The 18971-nt window shown below is 37.1% G+C and overlaps 1 protein-coding gene across 2 annotated transcripts in view; it reads left to right on the forward strand.

Moving 5' to 3' along the window:
* Positions 1 to 18971, forward strand: part of LOC128003616 (phospholipase D2) — a 30447-nt gene that overhangs the window by 1795 nt on the left and 9681 nt on the right. For both annotated transcript variants that reach the window (XM_052592539.1, XM_052592538.1), the window contains exons 2-13: positions 4309 to 4437; positions 9017 to 9144; positions 9218 to 9360; positions 9464 to 9557; positions 9652 to 9717; positions 9867 to 9925; positions 10012 to 10146; positions 12950 to 13060; positions 13165 to 13308; positions 13428 to 13511; positions 16275 to 16353; positions 16512 to 16622. In XM_052592539.1, the coding sequence (XP_052448499.1) occupies positions 4332 to 4437; positions 9017 to 9144; positions 9218 to 9360; positions 9464 to 9557; positions 9652 to 9717; positions 9867 to 9925; positions 10012 to 10146; positions 12950 to 13060; positions 13165 to 13308; positions 13428 to 13511; positions 16275 to 16353; positions 16512 to 16622 (1260 nt within the window). In that variant the 5' untranslated portion in view covers positions 4309 to 4331. The remainder of the gene's footprint in view (positions 1 to 4308; positions 4438 to 9016; positions 9145 to 9217; positions 9361 to 9463; positions 9558 to 9651; positions 9718 to 9866; positions 9926 to 10011; positions 10147 to 12949; positions 13061 to 13164; positions 13309 to 13427; positions 13512 to 16274; positions 16354 to 16511; positions 16623 to 18971) is intronic.

The raw sequence follows: 18971 nt of genomic DNA on the forward strand, positions 1-18971 counted from the left end.
CAGTTATGTTTCATAATATATTTTAATGGAAACTGATATATATATATTTTTAATGCTTTGATAAAGTTTAAAACAACAGAATGTATGGTTCATGTGTGTGTATATATATATATATATATATATATATGTTTAAAACAACAGAATGTATGGTTCATGTGTGTATATAATATAATATATATATATATATATATATATATATATATATATATATATATATATATATATATATATACATACACATACACATACACACACACACCACACCTAAAAATGACAATGTATATACTTACAAATTCATATAGTTAAGAAAACAACACAATCTGCAAACAATATTTTGCATATTTATGAGTTGCTTTAGTTGTCCTCAGATTAAAAAGTAATCTAAAAAAAATAAGAATTTTTACTAAACATCATTCCCATGGCGTTTTTGAGATGTACATGTGTCAGTGCTGATGTCACAATCGTATCAAGTGTCATTACAGAACCTCAGAGGCATGGCTGATATCATATTACCTAAGAAATCTCACCCTGCTTGGTTAATTATTTACATCAGCACCATTTCTCAGTCCTGTTCCTGAAGGTTCCCCAACAGGTTTTGGAAAATTTACTAGGCACCTCTATTTCAGGTGTTGAAGTCTCTAAAGCCCCTTTTACACTGCACGCTGGACCCGGAAAATTGCCGGATTGCCTTCTGTGTGAATGCAAGCATGTCCCAAAATGTGCTGATAAATTTAATCAGGCTTGTTGGATTACGGAGACGTCCAAATGTGTGATTTTGAGGAGCCTACAGAAACTTGGTTGGGAACTACTGAGTTTCTAACATTAGAACATGACTTTGACTAGATAGTAATATCCTCTGTCAAATCCGCTGAAATCAGTCTAGTATCATTTTTCCCACTTTCCACTTTTGATTTGTTTACTGTCAACTCGAGAATGATTTACATATTTTGAACAAAATAATCAAGAGGCATCTTTAGGGATGGGCAATATGGCAGAAGTATCATATCACGATTTTACGATTATTCAACATAATCCTGTTGGTTTTACTAATTTGGAAGTTGTCTGAGCAGTACATCCAAACTAATTTTAAAAACAACTTTATTTTAAAAACAAAGGTAACAAAATAGAAAAGAATGGCAGATATTTAGGCCAAAGTGGGCGGAGATAAAAATCTTTGCCATTATTTTATCATTCTAATTAAAATAAGAAGAAAAATACGCATAATATACATATAAAACAAACAGTGCTTTATTTTTCAGGTACAGAAGGTGACTTTGTCATTTTGTCAAAATATCATTTTAAAATTACCTCCATTCTCAGAGATCCCCAAACGGTTCGCGTGAAGCTGTTCAAAAGATTCAGTTTCCTTTCCTTTCGGTAGCATACTGTGTTCTGATTGGTCAACTAACATAGTTTTGATTGGTTGTCCCGCACACAACTTCACGGTAAACAATGCGTTAGCATCTTTTTGGGGTGAATTATGTCTTATTCCTCTCATCGCGAAGCAAACAGTAAAATAAAAAACTTGAACAGAATAGCACGTTCAGCGCGGGGGCGTGGTCACATTAGATATAATGAAGGGAGACGTGAAAGATTGGACATCACGTTGTTTTCATATGGATTACTTTATCACAGAATATCTGTTTTCGGCAGATTAGTTTTAAAGTAGACATGTCAAGCTTTCTATAGATATTCCTCTCATGTCTCTTCGTTGAGTATTCACGGAGTTACACTTCATTTTAATGACATGTTTGTAAATGAAGATCAGCGCTGACTTTTTCGGGGTTATCAGGGGAAAATGACTCATAACGCATATCCGCGTTAATCGACTCCAGAGGTTTTTAACATATAACTGTTAGTGCTAGCGCAACATACTGATAAGACGCTTGGGAGAAAACAAACACATAACTTCATAATCATACTTCGCGTTGTGATTCGGAGATGCTTGTTGGTCTAAATGAAGTTGGTAATGAACCCTCTTTTATGGCCAAACGCTTTGAAAATCCTGCCTTGAACTCACAGAGATTAGAAAAGCAGTCATCAGTGAAATGCCATTGGTTCTTCTGATCTTCATTCTTTGGCAGTGAAAATAAAACAAACTTGCCTTTACAATTAAAAACACACTGTCTCCTCGACATGATGCTCTCACACCAACCAGAGCCTCTGTGTGGGGGGTGGGGCAGGTCAGAGTTGTTTCTCCAGGACGGTAGGCGGAGATTATTATGCAAAGTGTTCCTAGTGACGTACATAGAGATGGGCAAAAGATTTGAAATCTATAACGACTCGTTTCAGCGATTCAGAGTCGACTCCTTACTTTAGAAGCCAATAACTTTATAAATCGTGTACTTTTTTGGTTTAATTACTTTGCACATTGTTTACACTGATGGACAGCTACATCATACACTGTAATACAGGTCATTTTTGATTTCCCATCTGTGTGGCTCTTTAACTTATTCTCTGATGAATATGTGAAGCTCCTTTCTGAAGCATGTGGTCTCAGAATGCATTCTCCCTTGACATAAAAGATATGGGACAATTAATAACTTTTTTCCATTACTGCCACCTATAGGACAAACTCCACATCGCACACAAAATTGTTCAGTGTCATAAATTTGGGGGCCAGAGGGGGGACCATGCTTGTTGACACAGCAACTGATAGAATGTGAGCAATAGTGCGATACTACAATATTTCTTCAAAAGCCAATCGTGGAGACATTTTAATCATCCACGATCAAAAATAGTTACAGTGCACGCCTTTAGGCAACTTGATAGCAAATCATCTGCCACAGCTGGAGTGTAGTTTTAATATTGCTAGAATGATGGGCTCCTTTGTTTTGTGGGCAAGGTTGCTTTAGAAATTCAACACAGTTCAGCCCAAAGACAATCTGGAATGACTCCAACAGCCACAGGCGCTTTAATTTTTTGTCCTAGTTTTTTTTAGTCATGCTGAAATGAATACAGATTATGTGATAATAACAACAGTGCAGACAAATCCAGCACCTGTGAATATAAAGTACATGTACAGTAATAACAATAATGAATGCTGTTTTTAATCATACGTCTTTGTATGCATATTATGCTATGTGGATTAAGTTTAAAGCAGGGGTATTAAACTCAGTTCCTGGAGGGCCGGAGCCCTGCAGAGTTTTGTTCCAACACTGCTCCAACACAAATACCATATAGTTTTCAAATAAGCCTGAAGGACTCGATTAGTTGTTAATAAGGGATACATCTAAACTCTGCAGGGCTCTTTTTGACACCCCTGGTTTAGGAACAAACAGAACCAAATAAAATGAGAATAAATAGAAATACACAAAAGAAATACAAAGAAGAATATGGATAAAAGGAGGTTATGGATCTACTGTCCATAATCTCCATTTGGAATATGACAATACACCTGGTATCTATGAATGGTTTAAAGAAATGTGTGAACTTTGTGTTTAGAAGCCCAAATCTCTACAGCCATTTTTCTCCTACCTGCAGAATTTTTGTTAATGCCTTTACATTACATTATTATCAAGTGTTTACATACCAATGTTGTTTATAGTAAGGGTGCATGTGGAGGAAATTTCATTTTTATCTGAAATATTAATATTATTAGCATTATTTGCTTCACTCACTGTACTAAAGAGTGTTCTTTAGACTGTCTCTGAGTGCTTCAGTATGCTTGAGTTTTTGATGAGCTGAGAGAAAACAGGAAATCTATTTGATGTAAGTGTGTGCAAGACAAGTGTGAGACAGAAATGTTATTTTAGTTTCTTAGATGTTCTGGCTACTTAGAAAATGATTTGCATTAAATTCTTAGAAACTCATCTGGAGGACATAGTTGGACACCTTAAATGGAAATATATGTTGAATATGCATTATAATTAGATGAGTAGCATCCGTATTTAGGTATAAATGTTGTTTCCTCTTTGTCGCATTCTGCAGTCAACTTGGATGACTATATGACTGTTAACTTTTCTTGCAAGGAAAGAAGTATTTAAGAATCTTTTGTCTCACACCATTATTAAAACACTGCTCAAATCAAGTCAAATTCGACAGATCCGGACAGGTAGCTGAGAACACATACAACTTTCTTAACATTGATAAGAGATGCTGTGAGAAGATTTAGTGTAAATGGAGAAGAGCAGAGGTCTCAGCACAGATACCTGCTGTACCTCAGTAGGGAACAGCCTAGTTTGTTTCCTTCTAGTTTTATCTAAAATCATGCTAATTTTCACATCTTGTAAACTATGTAAAAAAAAGCATAGCTAATATTTTTCCCTCTTTGTTTGCATGGGTTTGTTTGTTGGTATGTTTACACAGGTGTGTCGTCGTCCAGTAGCCTTATGGCTAGTTCTGAGACAGATGCAGCAAAAAGGTGGCAGAAATGCGTGGACACCGTGCTGTGCAACATTACTAAGGAACAGCTGAAATCTATCGAAAACAACAGTGGTAAGACAAATCACATATACCATAGTATTTAGCAAATTTTGAACTCTGCCTGTAACTTTCAAGTGAGCTTAAAGGGCAAGTCAGCTGGTTCATGTGTTTGATTTGAGATGGAAATAGGTTGAGCACCTGTTGTGCTCACTGTTTCGTTTTCCTCACTATGTAAATCATTTGCATACCTCACTGCTGCCTTTCCTCACCTTGATACCCAAATTTGAAACTATTTATTTTGTAGTATGTTTTATTGTTTTTAATAGTTTAGATTTTTTATATTGTACATTTTATCAGTTTTCATGGAAAAACATGAAAATAATGTGTTTATTGGTATCAGCAAAAACTGTAATATCAGTAAATTTCTATTTATGGGGTTTCGCTGGTAATGGACAGGACAATGAATGTAAATAGAAAAGGGGGTTGAGGGAGAGGGTTATAGGATTGGGACATGATACAGGCCGCATTTGAACCTGTGTTCCCAAGAACACAACAGCTTTTTAAATGTATTTGTCACAAGGACTGCCCACTTAGCTATGACGGTGACTCAGGTTGATGGTTAGTAGGTTTGCAGGTACAGAGTTATGTACCAAATACAGAAAGTTTTCTGATAATCAAGACTCTGACAATGGCAATATGAGCAGTAAGGTTGAATATTTTACAGAAAAAAAGGTCTTAAATTGCAAAGGACAGGCATAAAGCTTCTGACATTTTCTTGTCATTTATTTTATTACAGAATAAAAACCATTAATAGTTATTACATAATTCACAGTTAACCTTCAGACTTCTTTTCAATCACTGATTTGTCTCATAGGACAAAGGATTATTTATGCCGAGTCCACATGTCAGTCATGCTGTAAGAACATGTATTGAAAATGTGACAGTGGGTCCTTATACTTGTGAAAAGACTGTAAAAAAAGTGGAATGCAGCGAGATGAATGACTGCCTTCACAGCTATTTTCTCTCATTCATATGCTTTTAGAAGAATTGTGTTCTTAAACACCACACTGAAACTGAGTGACTCTGATCTTTGACCCCTGGTGATATAACACTGTTGATACTGAGGCCCCTCACAATGTTTTTCAAAACATAATAAAAGACAGAGGGGCCAAAAACAGGAACATCTGTTATTCAAAATATATTTTAAACCTGAAAATAAACAAAGAATCATTATTGTGTAAAATAAATAAATATTTTAGATTCTGAACTATTGTACACTAATCACATAAGTCTGTGACATCATATGGTCAGATGTCTCTCCACTGAATTACAAGATGCTCTTTGGATCAAGACCAGCTCAGAGTAAGGACTGAGTTCACTAACTCCTGTCCATTTACAAAACTAAAACACTGAAATATGAAGTATGCTTTGGACTTAATGAGATTGTCTAGACTACAATACATTGTTTTACCAAAGCCTGAATGATGTAAGGGAAACAGGTCAATTTAGATCAAAGGGAATCATTTAAGATTTTAAAGGGAGTTTGGACAAAATCACAGCTTTACAGCTGACCACTGAGACATCCAGCGATTCATTGAACGAGCCGTTTAACATCAACTCTGCAATGGATATTAATATCCGAAGTATAGTGAAAACACTATTAATTAGCACAGTAACAAGATCGGCAGTTTAAGACATTAACTTGTAAGCAGAAAACACAAGATACTTCTCTTTTCAATATGAATAAGGCTTTATTAGATAAATCTAAGGCCCCATTTACACTGCATGGTTCAAGTGACCCAATTCTGATTTTTTGCTCTCATGTGGCACAGATCGGATATGACCGGTGAACGTGTAAGCAGGAAAAAAACCGCATGGATTCCGATGTTCTCAGATCGGATTCAGGCCTCATTCATATGTGGTAATAAATCGAATATGAATCGGATACGTGCATTTGCGTGTGCCATGTAAGCAGACAAATCGGATATTCCCCAGTAAATGCGAGCCGTACGTCATTAAAAAAAGTGATGTCAACTCAGGTGGACACCACCAACTGAGATCACATGACTTATTATAGGCGTGATGGAGGACGAAGGATACACACAGTGGAGCAATGCCGAGGTTTCATGTCTTTTAAGTCTTTGGGGCGAAGAGATGGGGCAAAAATGCAGGGTTGTTACAGAAATAAAGGGCTCTCCTTTTTTTCTCCGCCATACGAGACCAATGTTTTGCTGATTTTTTTTTTGTTGACTTTTCAAAATATTATGGAAAGCAAAACACTGTGTAATAGGGCTGCACGATGTGTCGTTTAAGCATCGATATCGCAATGGACGAATCAGCAATATTCACATCTCAGGATTTGCGATATAGGCTGTCGTAGTTGATCCGTTATTCATTAACTGTACAGGCCAGCTGCTCCCCGGCCCTTGACGAATGTAAATCACGGATTAATTGCACAGCTTAACCACAGAGTGAAAGTTTTGACAGGTCAGCGTGAGAGAGAGATAGTGCGCGTGAGAGACAGCGAGAGAGAGAGAGCGAGAGACAGCGAGAGAGAGAGAGCGAGCCCCGGCTGCACGCTCACCGTCTTCAAACAACACGAGTGCTGTCTTGCTCTCTCTCCCTCGCACATATTAATCAATTGACACGATGGTGTCATAATCATTTAAAATGAGAATGTAAATCTGCTCACCCCATTTTTGTTTGTAAGAAAAAATTTGATTAGATTTCATATCGCAATATATATCGCAGAAAAATAAAATATTGCAATGTCATTTTTTCCCAATATCGTGCAGCCCTACTGTATAATTTTATTTACATCTGCATCCATTGTATTTCATGCTGTTTTACTTCATTTTCTGGGTCAGAACGTCTACGTTTGGTAGTTTCAGTGTATAGTGTAAATGCAAAAATCGGATACGGGTCACTTTTAAAAGATGATGTAAGCAGGTCGTCAAAAAAATCGGAAATAGTCTGAAAATCGTATTTGGGCATTAAGACCGTCAGTGTAAATGCAGCCTAAGACATATAAACTAATCTAGCACAAAAGCACACACTCACACATTCACACAAGTTGCAGGAAGATAGAAAGTTAGGAAAGAATAAGTTTAAGAGAATTAAAATGTGGAATCCCAAGTTTTTCAGCAATTCATGAAATTGCATAGACATGAACAACAATCAATCACTTAATTTTCCCTTGCATTGAGTTCCTCAATGAGGTTAAATTATATCAGATACACCAGTTTAGCTCAGTCTGAAGGAACATTACTTGTTTTGACTGTGTAAAGGGGTTCCCTTTGTGATCGTGTTGAAAAGGTTTCCCGAGGCTACTGATTGGCTGGAAGTTCAGTAGTCGTTGAAGTGACGTCTTGGGAAGCCCGTAGTTTTGCATTGGCTGAAGATGCGGAGTTGTGGTCTGGTTGAAGTTTCAGACGGTCACTCGAGGTCAGACTCGAAGACACAGCATTACAAAACTTAACTCAGAACACGAAACTCTCGAACAGAAAAGAAACTAAAGTAAAAGAACAGATGTAAAGTTTGAAGAGACTAGGTGGTGTTTCTTCTCATCGTGGCTAAGTAGCAGCAGGCGTGCAGGCAAAGCATGCTGGAACCGCGCTCAAAGAACGCTAACAGTGATGACTAAAAGCAAAAGCTAAGAGCAGGCTTGACTAAAAGCAAAAGCTAAAAACCAAAAGTTAATAGCAGGCATGACTAAAAGTAAAAGCTAAAAGCAAAAAGCCAAATTTGATGGTGTCCTGAGTATTTAAACTGTCCTTTCGGCCACACCTATAAAGTTGTCTTGACCAATTAGATATTGTCTCTACTCGGGGTGTTGTGATGTCTCTCCACCCCCATAGATAAGTCATATGTTATCTTAGCAATCACGTGGTCCAAATTTTCCCACTCTTGCAGGGTATAATTTTGGACATGATTCCTATAACAAGAATATGATACTTTTGACAAATAACTGATGGTCAGAAACATTTCAAGCAAGAAGATTCAAACACACACATACTAGACATGAATATGAATCCTTAAGTTATTCAATAGGTTATTCAATAGTTATAGACAATAAGTGATTAGAAAGATGATAGTCAAATGTGTGTGTATAATATGGAGTTAAGCAGTGGACTGGTATTCCTTTAAGTCTTTTTTTAGTTCATTTTGGTACATCTACATCTGTAAAAGACAGTTTTTCAGCCATTCTCTGACATAAGGACGTTCTGTGGAGACCAGAGTTTAAAAGGTCCCCTTAAAAGAAATTCAGTTTCTGGTTCTTTCTTCTAGGTGGGGGAAGTCAATCCAAAGATCTTGCGATCATGATTACTAGTTAGTGGACTTGCTTCTGACTTGTGGTGCTAGGAATTGATTTACAGCCTCCTGTTGTCTTGAGCTTTTCTGTGGAATTTGGCACCTCATGTTTCAACCATGCTCCCTATCGAATCTTTAATTTGTCTGGTTCAGGTCTGATACGCTACAATGATTTCATACAGCTTGAATGTTGCTGAAATTCATGATGATTTTTCAATTCAAATCTTCACTCAAACTGCTTTGCAGAAATATTTTGTATTAAATGAGACAAACAAATCGCATCGCACAGCATTATACTAGTGGTCTCAGCCTTATGTTTGTTTATTATTATTTCTTTCAGAGGAACGGAACTTTTTTGTGGTACATCACCTGGCAGACCTAAAAGAAGTTTGCATCTCTCCTCTCATTCATGGCACACCTATCACCTGTAAAGTGGAAAACACAGAGCGATACACCACACGCTCCAAGGTGCGTTTTTGGGGTTTTTACTTAATAGTGTATTGTTGTGTTATACCTAACAGTGTATAAACCCTGTTTGCAGGTACGTGTGTGCACTCTGTACACGGTCCGTCTGACACATGGCAATTTCACATGGACGGTAAAAAGAAAGTACAAGCACTTCCAGGAGCTCCACAGAGACCTGTACAAACACAAAATGATGCTGCAGTTCTTGCCTCTGGGGAGGTGAGCACACACGCAGACACATGCAAATTCACAACACTTCATTTGTTTGAGCTGGAGTTTTGACCTGGTATTTTCCTTGCCTTGTTCTTTTGATTTGAATTAGATTTGCCATTCAGAGACAACAGCTGGCAAGTTTGCCAGAGGAAATGCCAACTTTACATGGAATCAACAGAATCAGGAGAACGTCTAGCAAACCGGTATATATGTACTAAAGCAAAGGCCACCTCCCTCTAAAAGTTGCACACTGACTGTATTGTGTATATATATATTGTTTTTATGTGTGTTTTTCAGAAATATCTGGAGGAATATTTAAATAACTTACTAGAAAACACTTTCTACAGGAACTATCATGGGATGGTAAGAAGCTTATTAGCACATAATATATGTATATATAAAAAGCTTTAAAAAGCTGTTCTTCTCAGACACACATATGGATAAATTCTGTACAAGGTTGCAGAGGATTGTGGTTGTATGCTTGCATATTAAAATGTATATTGTGCTCTCAGTTGGACTTTCTGGAAATCAGTCCACTTTCCTTCATCAGAGACCTTGGACCCAAAGGCCTGTGAGTACAGATTGTGTGTGTTTCTTCTCTTGCAATTTCAGTATTATTCCATTGTTGCCTTATTGTTGTTTGGGTTTTTTCCACAGTGAAGGTTATATTCTGAAACGGTCCGGGGGTCACCGCATCCAGGGGCTCAACTGCATCGGACATCATCAGTTCTGCTTTCGCTGGTCTCGTCGGTGGCTTGTGGTGAAGGATTCGTTCCTCCTGTACATGTCCAGGTGAGTTTCTCCACAATACAAACACACCCACATGTGCACTGTTATGTGTTACTTCACATTGCTCTCTGCTCTTTTCTGTTGTTTCAAGTTACAACATGCCTCTCAAAACAATCAGCTGCTTGTTTTTGACATTTCTTTCTTTAGATTTTTTTTTATTTACCAGCTATTTTTAATTAATTTTAAGTCATATATATCAGAACCATCTGTTGTCATGTGACAAACCTCTAATTTTACCCTTAGAAAATGTAAATGTCTCTTAATTCCCAAATCCAGCATAGGGACACTACATTTAGCATTCTTGATTTACTGTATGCATTATTGTGCAGTATTGTACACTGTAGGGTGGAAAGGATTGTCACTTGAAACAAATATTGATCCCTCTCAGCCTGAAGCTTCCAGCATCAAAATCACAGAAGGTCATTGAAAGGTTGAAGCTGTAGTTGGAGATAATGCAGGAGTTAGTGCTTGGACTAGAAGCCAGTCTAACGAGTTCCCCCTTACTATGTCAATATAAAGGTCTTCTGTGTTGTGTCATCAATCAAACAGACATTAGCTGTTTAGAGAGGACTATCACCAAATGTAGATGGAAGTGTTTGTCTCTAATAACAATTTAAAATAAGTTTGCACAGGTCAGGAGTGTCACATTCAACCACTCAGTTGTACACCACTAAATGCCTGTGTCAGTATCTTAACAGGGTTTCAAAATGTTTGAGGAAATGACATGAGTCATCGTTTTCCTTCTTCCTTTTACCGCTGGAGCCAGTTTAAGTTTTTTGCAGTAACAATGCATCATGTGTGAGAGCCAAACAGGCCAAAGTAAAACAAAACAGAACCGTTTCTATGAAAACACTGGTGAAACTTTGCCCAGCCCTTCATTGTGTGCTGGGGTGGGCGCTATACTGGTATGAACGTGACTTCCGGTATTATGTTTTTCCATGATATGGATTGATACGTTTTTCCAAGATATGGATTTTTCTATACCGTAGATACCATTCCTAGTTGGGGTATGCCAGCTCTCTTGCAATGGACACACACCACAACGTACTCTTCACGTTTGCCCACGCCCTCAAATCAAAACTGCTGACTCCTTGCAGTACGCGATTTCGGACTCAGCGCTTGTGTCTCCTTCCGCTTTGTGGGTGGCGTCAACGCGTTGTGTCACATAAAAAAATCATTGCGAAAGAACCTGACGTGAGAATTAAAATAAATTAAAAGAGACTTCGAGGCAGAGGAATTTGCCTCGATAATTTTTTGTAATCGAGTTACTCGAGGAATCATTTCAGCCCTAGTGTACAGCCAGCAGATTATTTCAGTAGCCCCTCACTGCAGAACACAAGATCCATGGGGCGGGGTTGGATCCACATCTAGGGGGTGATAAAGCCTACACTGCTTAGTTTTACCCCTTAATCAATCGGTCACTTGTGTGATTAGTAAATAATTGAACGCAAAATATTAATTTGACATTTTAATTACCTCAACATGACTCGGAATACAGTAGCCTATATGTTAAATCATTCAAATAGATAATTTCAATTGGCAATATTTCACAATATTACAGTGTTTACTGTATTTCTAATAAATAAACGAAACCTTGGTAAGCATAAGAGACTTTCCCAAAAAAAAAAAAAAAAAAAAAAAAAAAAATATATATATATATATATATATATATATATATATATATATATATATATATTCATTCATACAGGCCTACCTCATTTTGCACTTTTTGAGAAAATCAAAAGCACGATTTACAAAAATGTAAATTGGCATGAGACTGACATCCTGAGAGGGTTCTCAATGTTTAGTGATGAATCTCAAAAGTTCTTCTGTACATATAAATGTTTCTTCATAAAGAACACTCAGAGGTGTTATCTGGATTTGGTGCTCAAGGAATATTTCTCACGTTCTATCAATGTTAAAAACAGTTGTGCTGCTTAATATTAATGTTGGGGACACCCATGCCTCACATGTCCTGAAAAGTGAAGCTGCGGGCTATCTGATCGCCCCCTGGAGGCTGGCTGCAATACAGGTCATAAACACCGCCCACTCAATGTAAACAAATAGGACTTGAGTCAAAATAAGAAAATAAATTACACTTCCAATATAATTTTCTGAAAGATGGTTTTGGTCATTTAACGTGGTTGTTATCATGCTGATATATGTTCAATTGTTCATTTTTGTGATAAGTTTGATTGTAGCTATTAATTTGATGCTATAAATTTGGGGGGTGTCGTTATGATTAATTGGGTCTGCGGGAGTTTGGGCAGGAGTTTGATACTACGGCTCAACCTCATGACATTTCTGCATAGACTCTTACTCCAAATGAGGTCATTTACTCAAGATGGCAGCGGTCATACTGAGATGCTTTGGCTTCACTTTACTATAGTGGAAGGAAGTGGAGACGTATCGTCCATCTTTTTTTACAGTCTATGGTGGGAACCATGAAAGGTTCATAAGACAAGGATTTATTTGAAATAAAAACAAATATTATTTGTTACATAATAAATGTATTCAACTGTCACGTTTATTTTGCTAAAAAAGAATGCATTTCGTTTTTAAAAGACTTTTAAATGGTAATGTATTATCAGTGCGAAACTGACAAAATCATTTGGTTGTTTTTCATTTGGTATAATGTTGCTGGATTCTGCTCTGAATAGCCTCAAGCTTTTATTACCATTTATTACCATATTATATACATATTTTACCATACTCATATTTAATGTGAATTAATATTTGCTTCATCCTGATGAATAATTTTTCTAATTGATTTACGTTGTTTTCTATAATTGCTGTGTATGAGCAGAGATCCTGGCGTTGTGTCGTTTGTTCTGCTGTTCGATCCTGAGCTGAAGGTGTTGGTTGGACGTGTTTACACTGATACCAAGCATGGCGTCTGCATCGAGAACTTCAGCAGGTAAAAAGATCAATATAAGGAAATCTTCCTACTGCTTACACCAGTCTGACAGACTGTTTTACAGAGACATGTGCAGCAACAGCTGGTATGTGTGTGTTTTGTAGGAAGCTGGTGATTAAGTGCAATAGCTACAGACAGGCCTTGTGGTGGAGTCATGAGATTCGGAGTCTCTCTGAGCGCTGTGATTTCCACCAGATGAATCGCTTTGAAGGCTTCGCCCCACCCAGACCGGACACCCTCACAAAGTGGTGTGTGCATTTATGTAATATGTCCTTTGTTGAACTTTCGATCAAGGAAAATTGATTGACTGGCCCAATTTGTGTAATGAAGTGGGAGTTGAGTAAATGACTCATTGGTTGATTGACAGGTATGTTAATGGGAATGGCTATTTCTCAGACCTGGCAGATGCATTGCAACAGGCCAAGGAGGAGATCTTCATCACCGATTGGTGGTCAGTGTAATACTACACACACATGTACAGTACATGGCCTTAATGGGTCAGTAGCTTCATTTGTAATCACATACTGTATACAATCAAGACCTACAATCCAGAACTGAAATCAGGATTTCTACAAAATATGAAGCAGCACAACTGTTTTTAACATTGATAATAATAGGAAAAGTTTCTTAAGTGTCATGTGACACTAAAGACTGGAGTAAAATTGAAATGGATAAATTTTAATAATATTTCACAATATTAATATTTTTGTTCATGTATTTTTGACCGAAGTAATGCAGCTAAAGCCTTGCACAGGCCTCAAATCTAGGCCCTTGCCCGGCTCTGGCCCGAGATGCTCAGGCCCTTGTCTGGCCCTTTGTCAGACCCCTTATCAGAATTCTTGGCCCGGGAGCCCAATTGTTTTTTTTTTTGTTTTTTTTTTCTCTTTTTAGTCCACCACATTACCCAACCTATACTACTTTTGCAGTCATTAAAATAGTCCAGTTTTGTTTTCAGTAGCAAAGTGGTTATATCTATTTTGGTTTCATTATTAAGTTAATTTTGATAAATGCTTGGAGTATTCGTTTAGTTTAGTTTTTTAATATTTATTTTGTTAAATACAAGTTTTTGTTATTTAAAGTGGCGACCAAGGGGCCAGTTTCTCAAATTAAGACTTGACTTTCCTACAATGAAATCTATAGACATAAAACACTTCAAGCATAATCAAGGCTTCACCACAGGACATGGCTATTCTTATTTTCAAGCATTTTCAACAGTTAAGGTCATTGCACACTGAGTCCACTGCGTTTTTTCGTATTCGTGATCCGAAAAAATCGTCATGCACAGAGACCTTGCACTCTGAGTCCAGTCCGTATTAAAGAATGTGTTACGAAAAAAAAATGCAAAACAATACAGAATGTCATCTTCAAGTAGTGAGGATGATTTTTTCTGTCCTCTCTCTTCTTAAAAAGAGAAAAAGAAAGAGGAAATATTGGTTCCATCCACTCCTGCGATCGCGTAGAGAGGAAGGAGAGTTCCACCTCCTTATCAAGGATTATCAAGACCAATTAAAAGTTTACTCAGTGGCTCAGTTTGATGTTTTGCTAGCGATACTGGAGCCACATATTTAGAAGACCACCAATTTCCGTGAATCAATTGATCCTGAATAGAGACTGGCAGTATGTCTAAGGTACACTTGCGCTCACACGCGCGTGCACAGATACACGGCTTACAGGGACTTGGTGTGCTATAATTATAATTAATTTTAATACAATAATAGTTGTATATATTATAGTAGGTATCTGAGCACTGGCGATTCATTCACCACCATTGCCAGCAGTTTTACGGTGGCTCTGAGTTGTCAAAAAAAGTGAAAGTGACGTGACCCATACTCAGAATTTGTGCTCTGCATTTAACACATCCGAAGTGCACACACACAGAGCAGTGAACACACACACACACACCCGGAGCAGTGGGCAGCCATTTATGCTGCGGCGCCCGGGGAGCATTTGGGGGTTCACTGCCTTGCTCAAGGGCACCTCAGTCGTGGTATTGAAGGTGGAGCGAAAACTGTACATGCACTCCCCCCACCCACAATTCCTGCCGGCCCGGGACTCGAACTCACAACCTTTCGATTGGGAGTCCGACTCTCTAACCATTAGGCCACGACTTCCCATTACAGTCTATGGTTTTTACGGATGTGAAAAACGCAGAAAATTGAACCTGTTCCAGTTTTGACAGTCGAAAGAATCGGAGGCAGTGTGCAAGTGTGATTGACATAACGTGAGGTTGGATTTATTTTTTGACGTGCAAAAATTTTGCATGCGAATTTCGGACTCAGTGTGCAAAGGCCTTAAGATTAATGAAAAAGTCCAATCTTAAAAAAACATGCTTGCTGTAGAACATGGAGGTGCCAGCACGTTAACTGGCATTTTCCCCCTAATAACAGTGGAAACAACTTAAAATATGCAATTTTTTCTGCTCAGATTAGTACATCATTCATCATCTTGTAAAGAGTCTGCTTTTATTTGTGTACACTCTCAATAACAACAAAACCTTGTGCTTTTGTAAATGAAAGAAAACAAACAAACAAACAGGATGTGCCTTCTGCAGTCTGTTGTCTTTTTAAAATATATAAAGAAGGAGACGCCTAGGTGCCTGATGTAGGCCCGCCTGTGAGCCGTGATATGAAAATTGGCCCGAAGCCCGGTCCCATGGGGCCTAAATAAGTCGGGCCCCATCGAGGTCTGGCTGAAATGCAGTGCTCTGTCAGTGAGGACTAAGTAGAAGACCTTTGTTTGGAACAGAATCGTGTTTGTGATTTTGTTATAATGCTCAACTTGTTGCGATATGAGCAGATCTGAATCTAATGCTGCAATCAACACTTTTAGTTTAATTTTTCACTTCATTCACGACAGCCGTAATATTTGTCCAATTAAGTTTTTTCATTTCAGACCTGAGGCCAGAGGAAGGCTGTATGACAGAAAGTGGCCCAACACGTTCGGCCAGTTCAATGAAAAGAGAGAACTGACTCAAAAGAATGATTAAATCAGAAATAATTGGCATCACTGGTTCATTTGACAGAAATACAGGCACAAATATGTAACAACTGCTGAAATATTTGCAGGGAAAATAGTCAGTCAGAGCGCTCATGGTACACACAGTGCATATAGTCACACACCTGAAGGTGCCACTGTCACTTTATTTCATGTGTTTAAATTATATCTGTGATTGAGTTTTTGTGATTTGAAGATATTTGAGTTTCTCTCTCTGCAGGCTCAGTCCAGAGGTTTTCCTCAAACGTCCAGCTACAGGAACATACTGGCGCTTGGACAAGATTCTCAAACGCAAAGCAGTATGTTGATCCTTTTACATAACATTAAACTTTTATACATTAAATTAATTATCTTCTCTATTTTAAAAAACATTCCATGTGTCAGACCATTATTTATAGTTATATTTATATTGATGGCCTTGAACTTTAACATGACCTGATGTGTGTTTGGTGTTTAGGAAGAGGGTGTGAAGGTGTGTGTGTTGTTGTATAAAGAGGTGGAACTGGCTCTGGGGATCAACAGCGGCTACAGCAAGAGAACACTGATGAACCTGCACCCCAATATTAAGGTTTGATACACTATACACATCTGTTTATACAGCTATGGGGAAAAAATCAATGCCATATATCCTCGCAAAAGAAAGGAAAGTATTGCAAATGAAAATGAAAGTATTGAGAAAAAATAAATGTACTTTTTGCAAACAAAAATAAAGAATTGCAAAATATAAATAAGACTATAAATATGATTTTGCACCTCATGTTTTCCATGGCCATAGCTACTAATTTAATTGCAACACTGCTTTTATTTTGCATTTCAGTCAAGTGTGAGCTTGTGATACCATTTTTCACTTTATGCTTTCTAGCATTGTTTTGAAGTTGCTAACATGAACATCTGCTGTTTATTTATCTCAATGTGTACATTTTGTAGCATTAAAATATGCATTTTCGTTTTGTTAACTAAATGTGTATTAACGGTGATTTAAAATGTGTTAAACTGTGGTAGGGCGCCAGCTGTCACTGTAAGATAAAAAAATGAAGTCTTAAACCTTTTTAATGATGTATAGTTTATCAAGTTAATTACATTATTTTACATTAAATCTGACCTAGCCAGAGATAGGCATACATGCATGAAAATGTATTTAAAATAAAAATACAAAATACTGTGTGGAAAAATGTATTTAAAAACAAAATACAGTATTTTGTATTTTAAAAATACAAAAAAATGGTCATCCCTGTTGGCTGAAATCCATCTGGATCTAATCTAAATGCAAAAAAAAAAAAAAAAAATGTACCTACTCTTCCCTTATCCTGAAAGGATAATATATATAATTATTTCATGTATAATTTCTTCAAATTAGAACATTTATTTAAAATGTATAATTTAAAATTAATTCAAAGAATTAATTTACAGAGCATTTAACACTATTAAAGTTTATTTATTTATTAATTTTTTTAATGAACAATAAAACCAACAGCTGAAGATTTTTTGTGGTGTAACATTCATCAGTGATTTTTATCAGTATTGTAATCAGTAATCAGTATTGTTAAATCAATATTTCATTTAGTGTTATACAGTACATACGTACATTACATTTAAACAAAATGTTTTGTTCTAATGTCACAAGTCAATCAATCTCAAATCTCACGATTTTATTATTTTGTGTGGATTTATGTTGTGTACTTTCACATTTTCATATGTGTCCTACAAAATGACCCACAGCCTTATCGGTTTATATGTGAAGAAATCTATTTATTCATAAACTTTTCACAAAAAGGATTGTTTGACAAACTACTCGGCAAACTACTTTCTGCTGTTTTCTGATGGTTTGGACAACTATTACTCCAAGTCACCCTCTGTCATTTCACAGAATTGTACAAAGGCGAGCAAGTGTAAAAAGTGTCAAGCAAGTGTCAAAAAAGCTGTGACCGTTTAGGGAGGATTGTGCACATTCAGCATTTAGGTTTATGGTGTAGAGCAGGGGTGTCAAACTCAATTCCTGGAGGGCTGGAGCCCTGCATAGCTTAGTTTCAACTTTACTTAAACACACCTGATCCGACTAATTAAGTCGTTCAGGCTTATTTGAAAGCTACATGGTATATATATGTGTTGAAGCAGGGTTGGAACAAAACTCTGCAGGGCTCCGGCCTTCCAGGAATTGAGTTTAACACCCCTGGGGGAGAGACAGGCGAAAGTATAAACAAGGCGTCAACTACACAAACCTCTTCCACTACAAGTGAAAGCGGAAGCTACGCGGTGATTCCACTACGTGCCGCGTCCCGTAAGTCAAAATTGTAGGCTTACTTGTCAGTGTTCCACTCCATCTACAAAATGCACAAAAAATTGCCTGCCAGTGTGCAAGTGTGAACTTAAATTTCCTGTCGTGGCATACTATACTTAGAATCATTGCAGTTGCACCAAGCACATCACACTGGCACAAAGCATTTAAATGTATTTTGAAAATACAAAAATACTAATTTGAAATGAATTTAAATACAAATTACATTTGTCTTTTTCCAAAAAATACAAAATATAATTTTTTATTTCAAATATGTGTTTTAAACACATGTATCTGAAATACTGCCCATCCCTGGCTATGGAAAACACGAGGTGCAAAATCATTGTTTTTGCTCAGTTTCATTTATATTTTGCAATTCTTTATATTTGTCTGCAAAATGCACATTTATTTTTTCTCAGTACTTTCATTTCCGTTTGCAAAACTTTATTTATTTTTTTGCAGTAGGCTACGTCAATTGTTTGCAAGTGTATGTGGCATTGATTTGACTCCATATACTGCTGTTTGCTCATCCTTCCTATTTTTGTAATTCGTCAACATCATGATAGCCTTACTGTGTTTTTTCCGGGCCGTGTTGTGAATGACTGTATTTCTGTTTTGGTCTGTATGTCTGTATTTATTTTG

The sequence above is a fragment of the Carassius gibelio genome, chromosome A5 (genome assembly GCF_023724105.1).
Source record: "Carassius gibelio isolate Cgi1373 ecotype wild population from Czech Republic chromosome A5, carGib1.2-hapl.c, whole genome shotgun sequence".
Lineage (NCBI taxonomy): Eukaryota > Metazoa > Chordata > Actinopteri > Cypriniformes > Cyprinidae > Carassius > Carassius gibelio.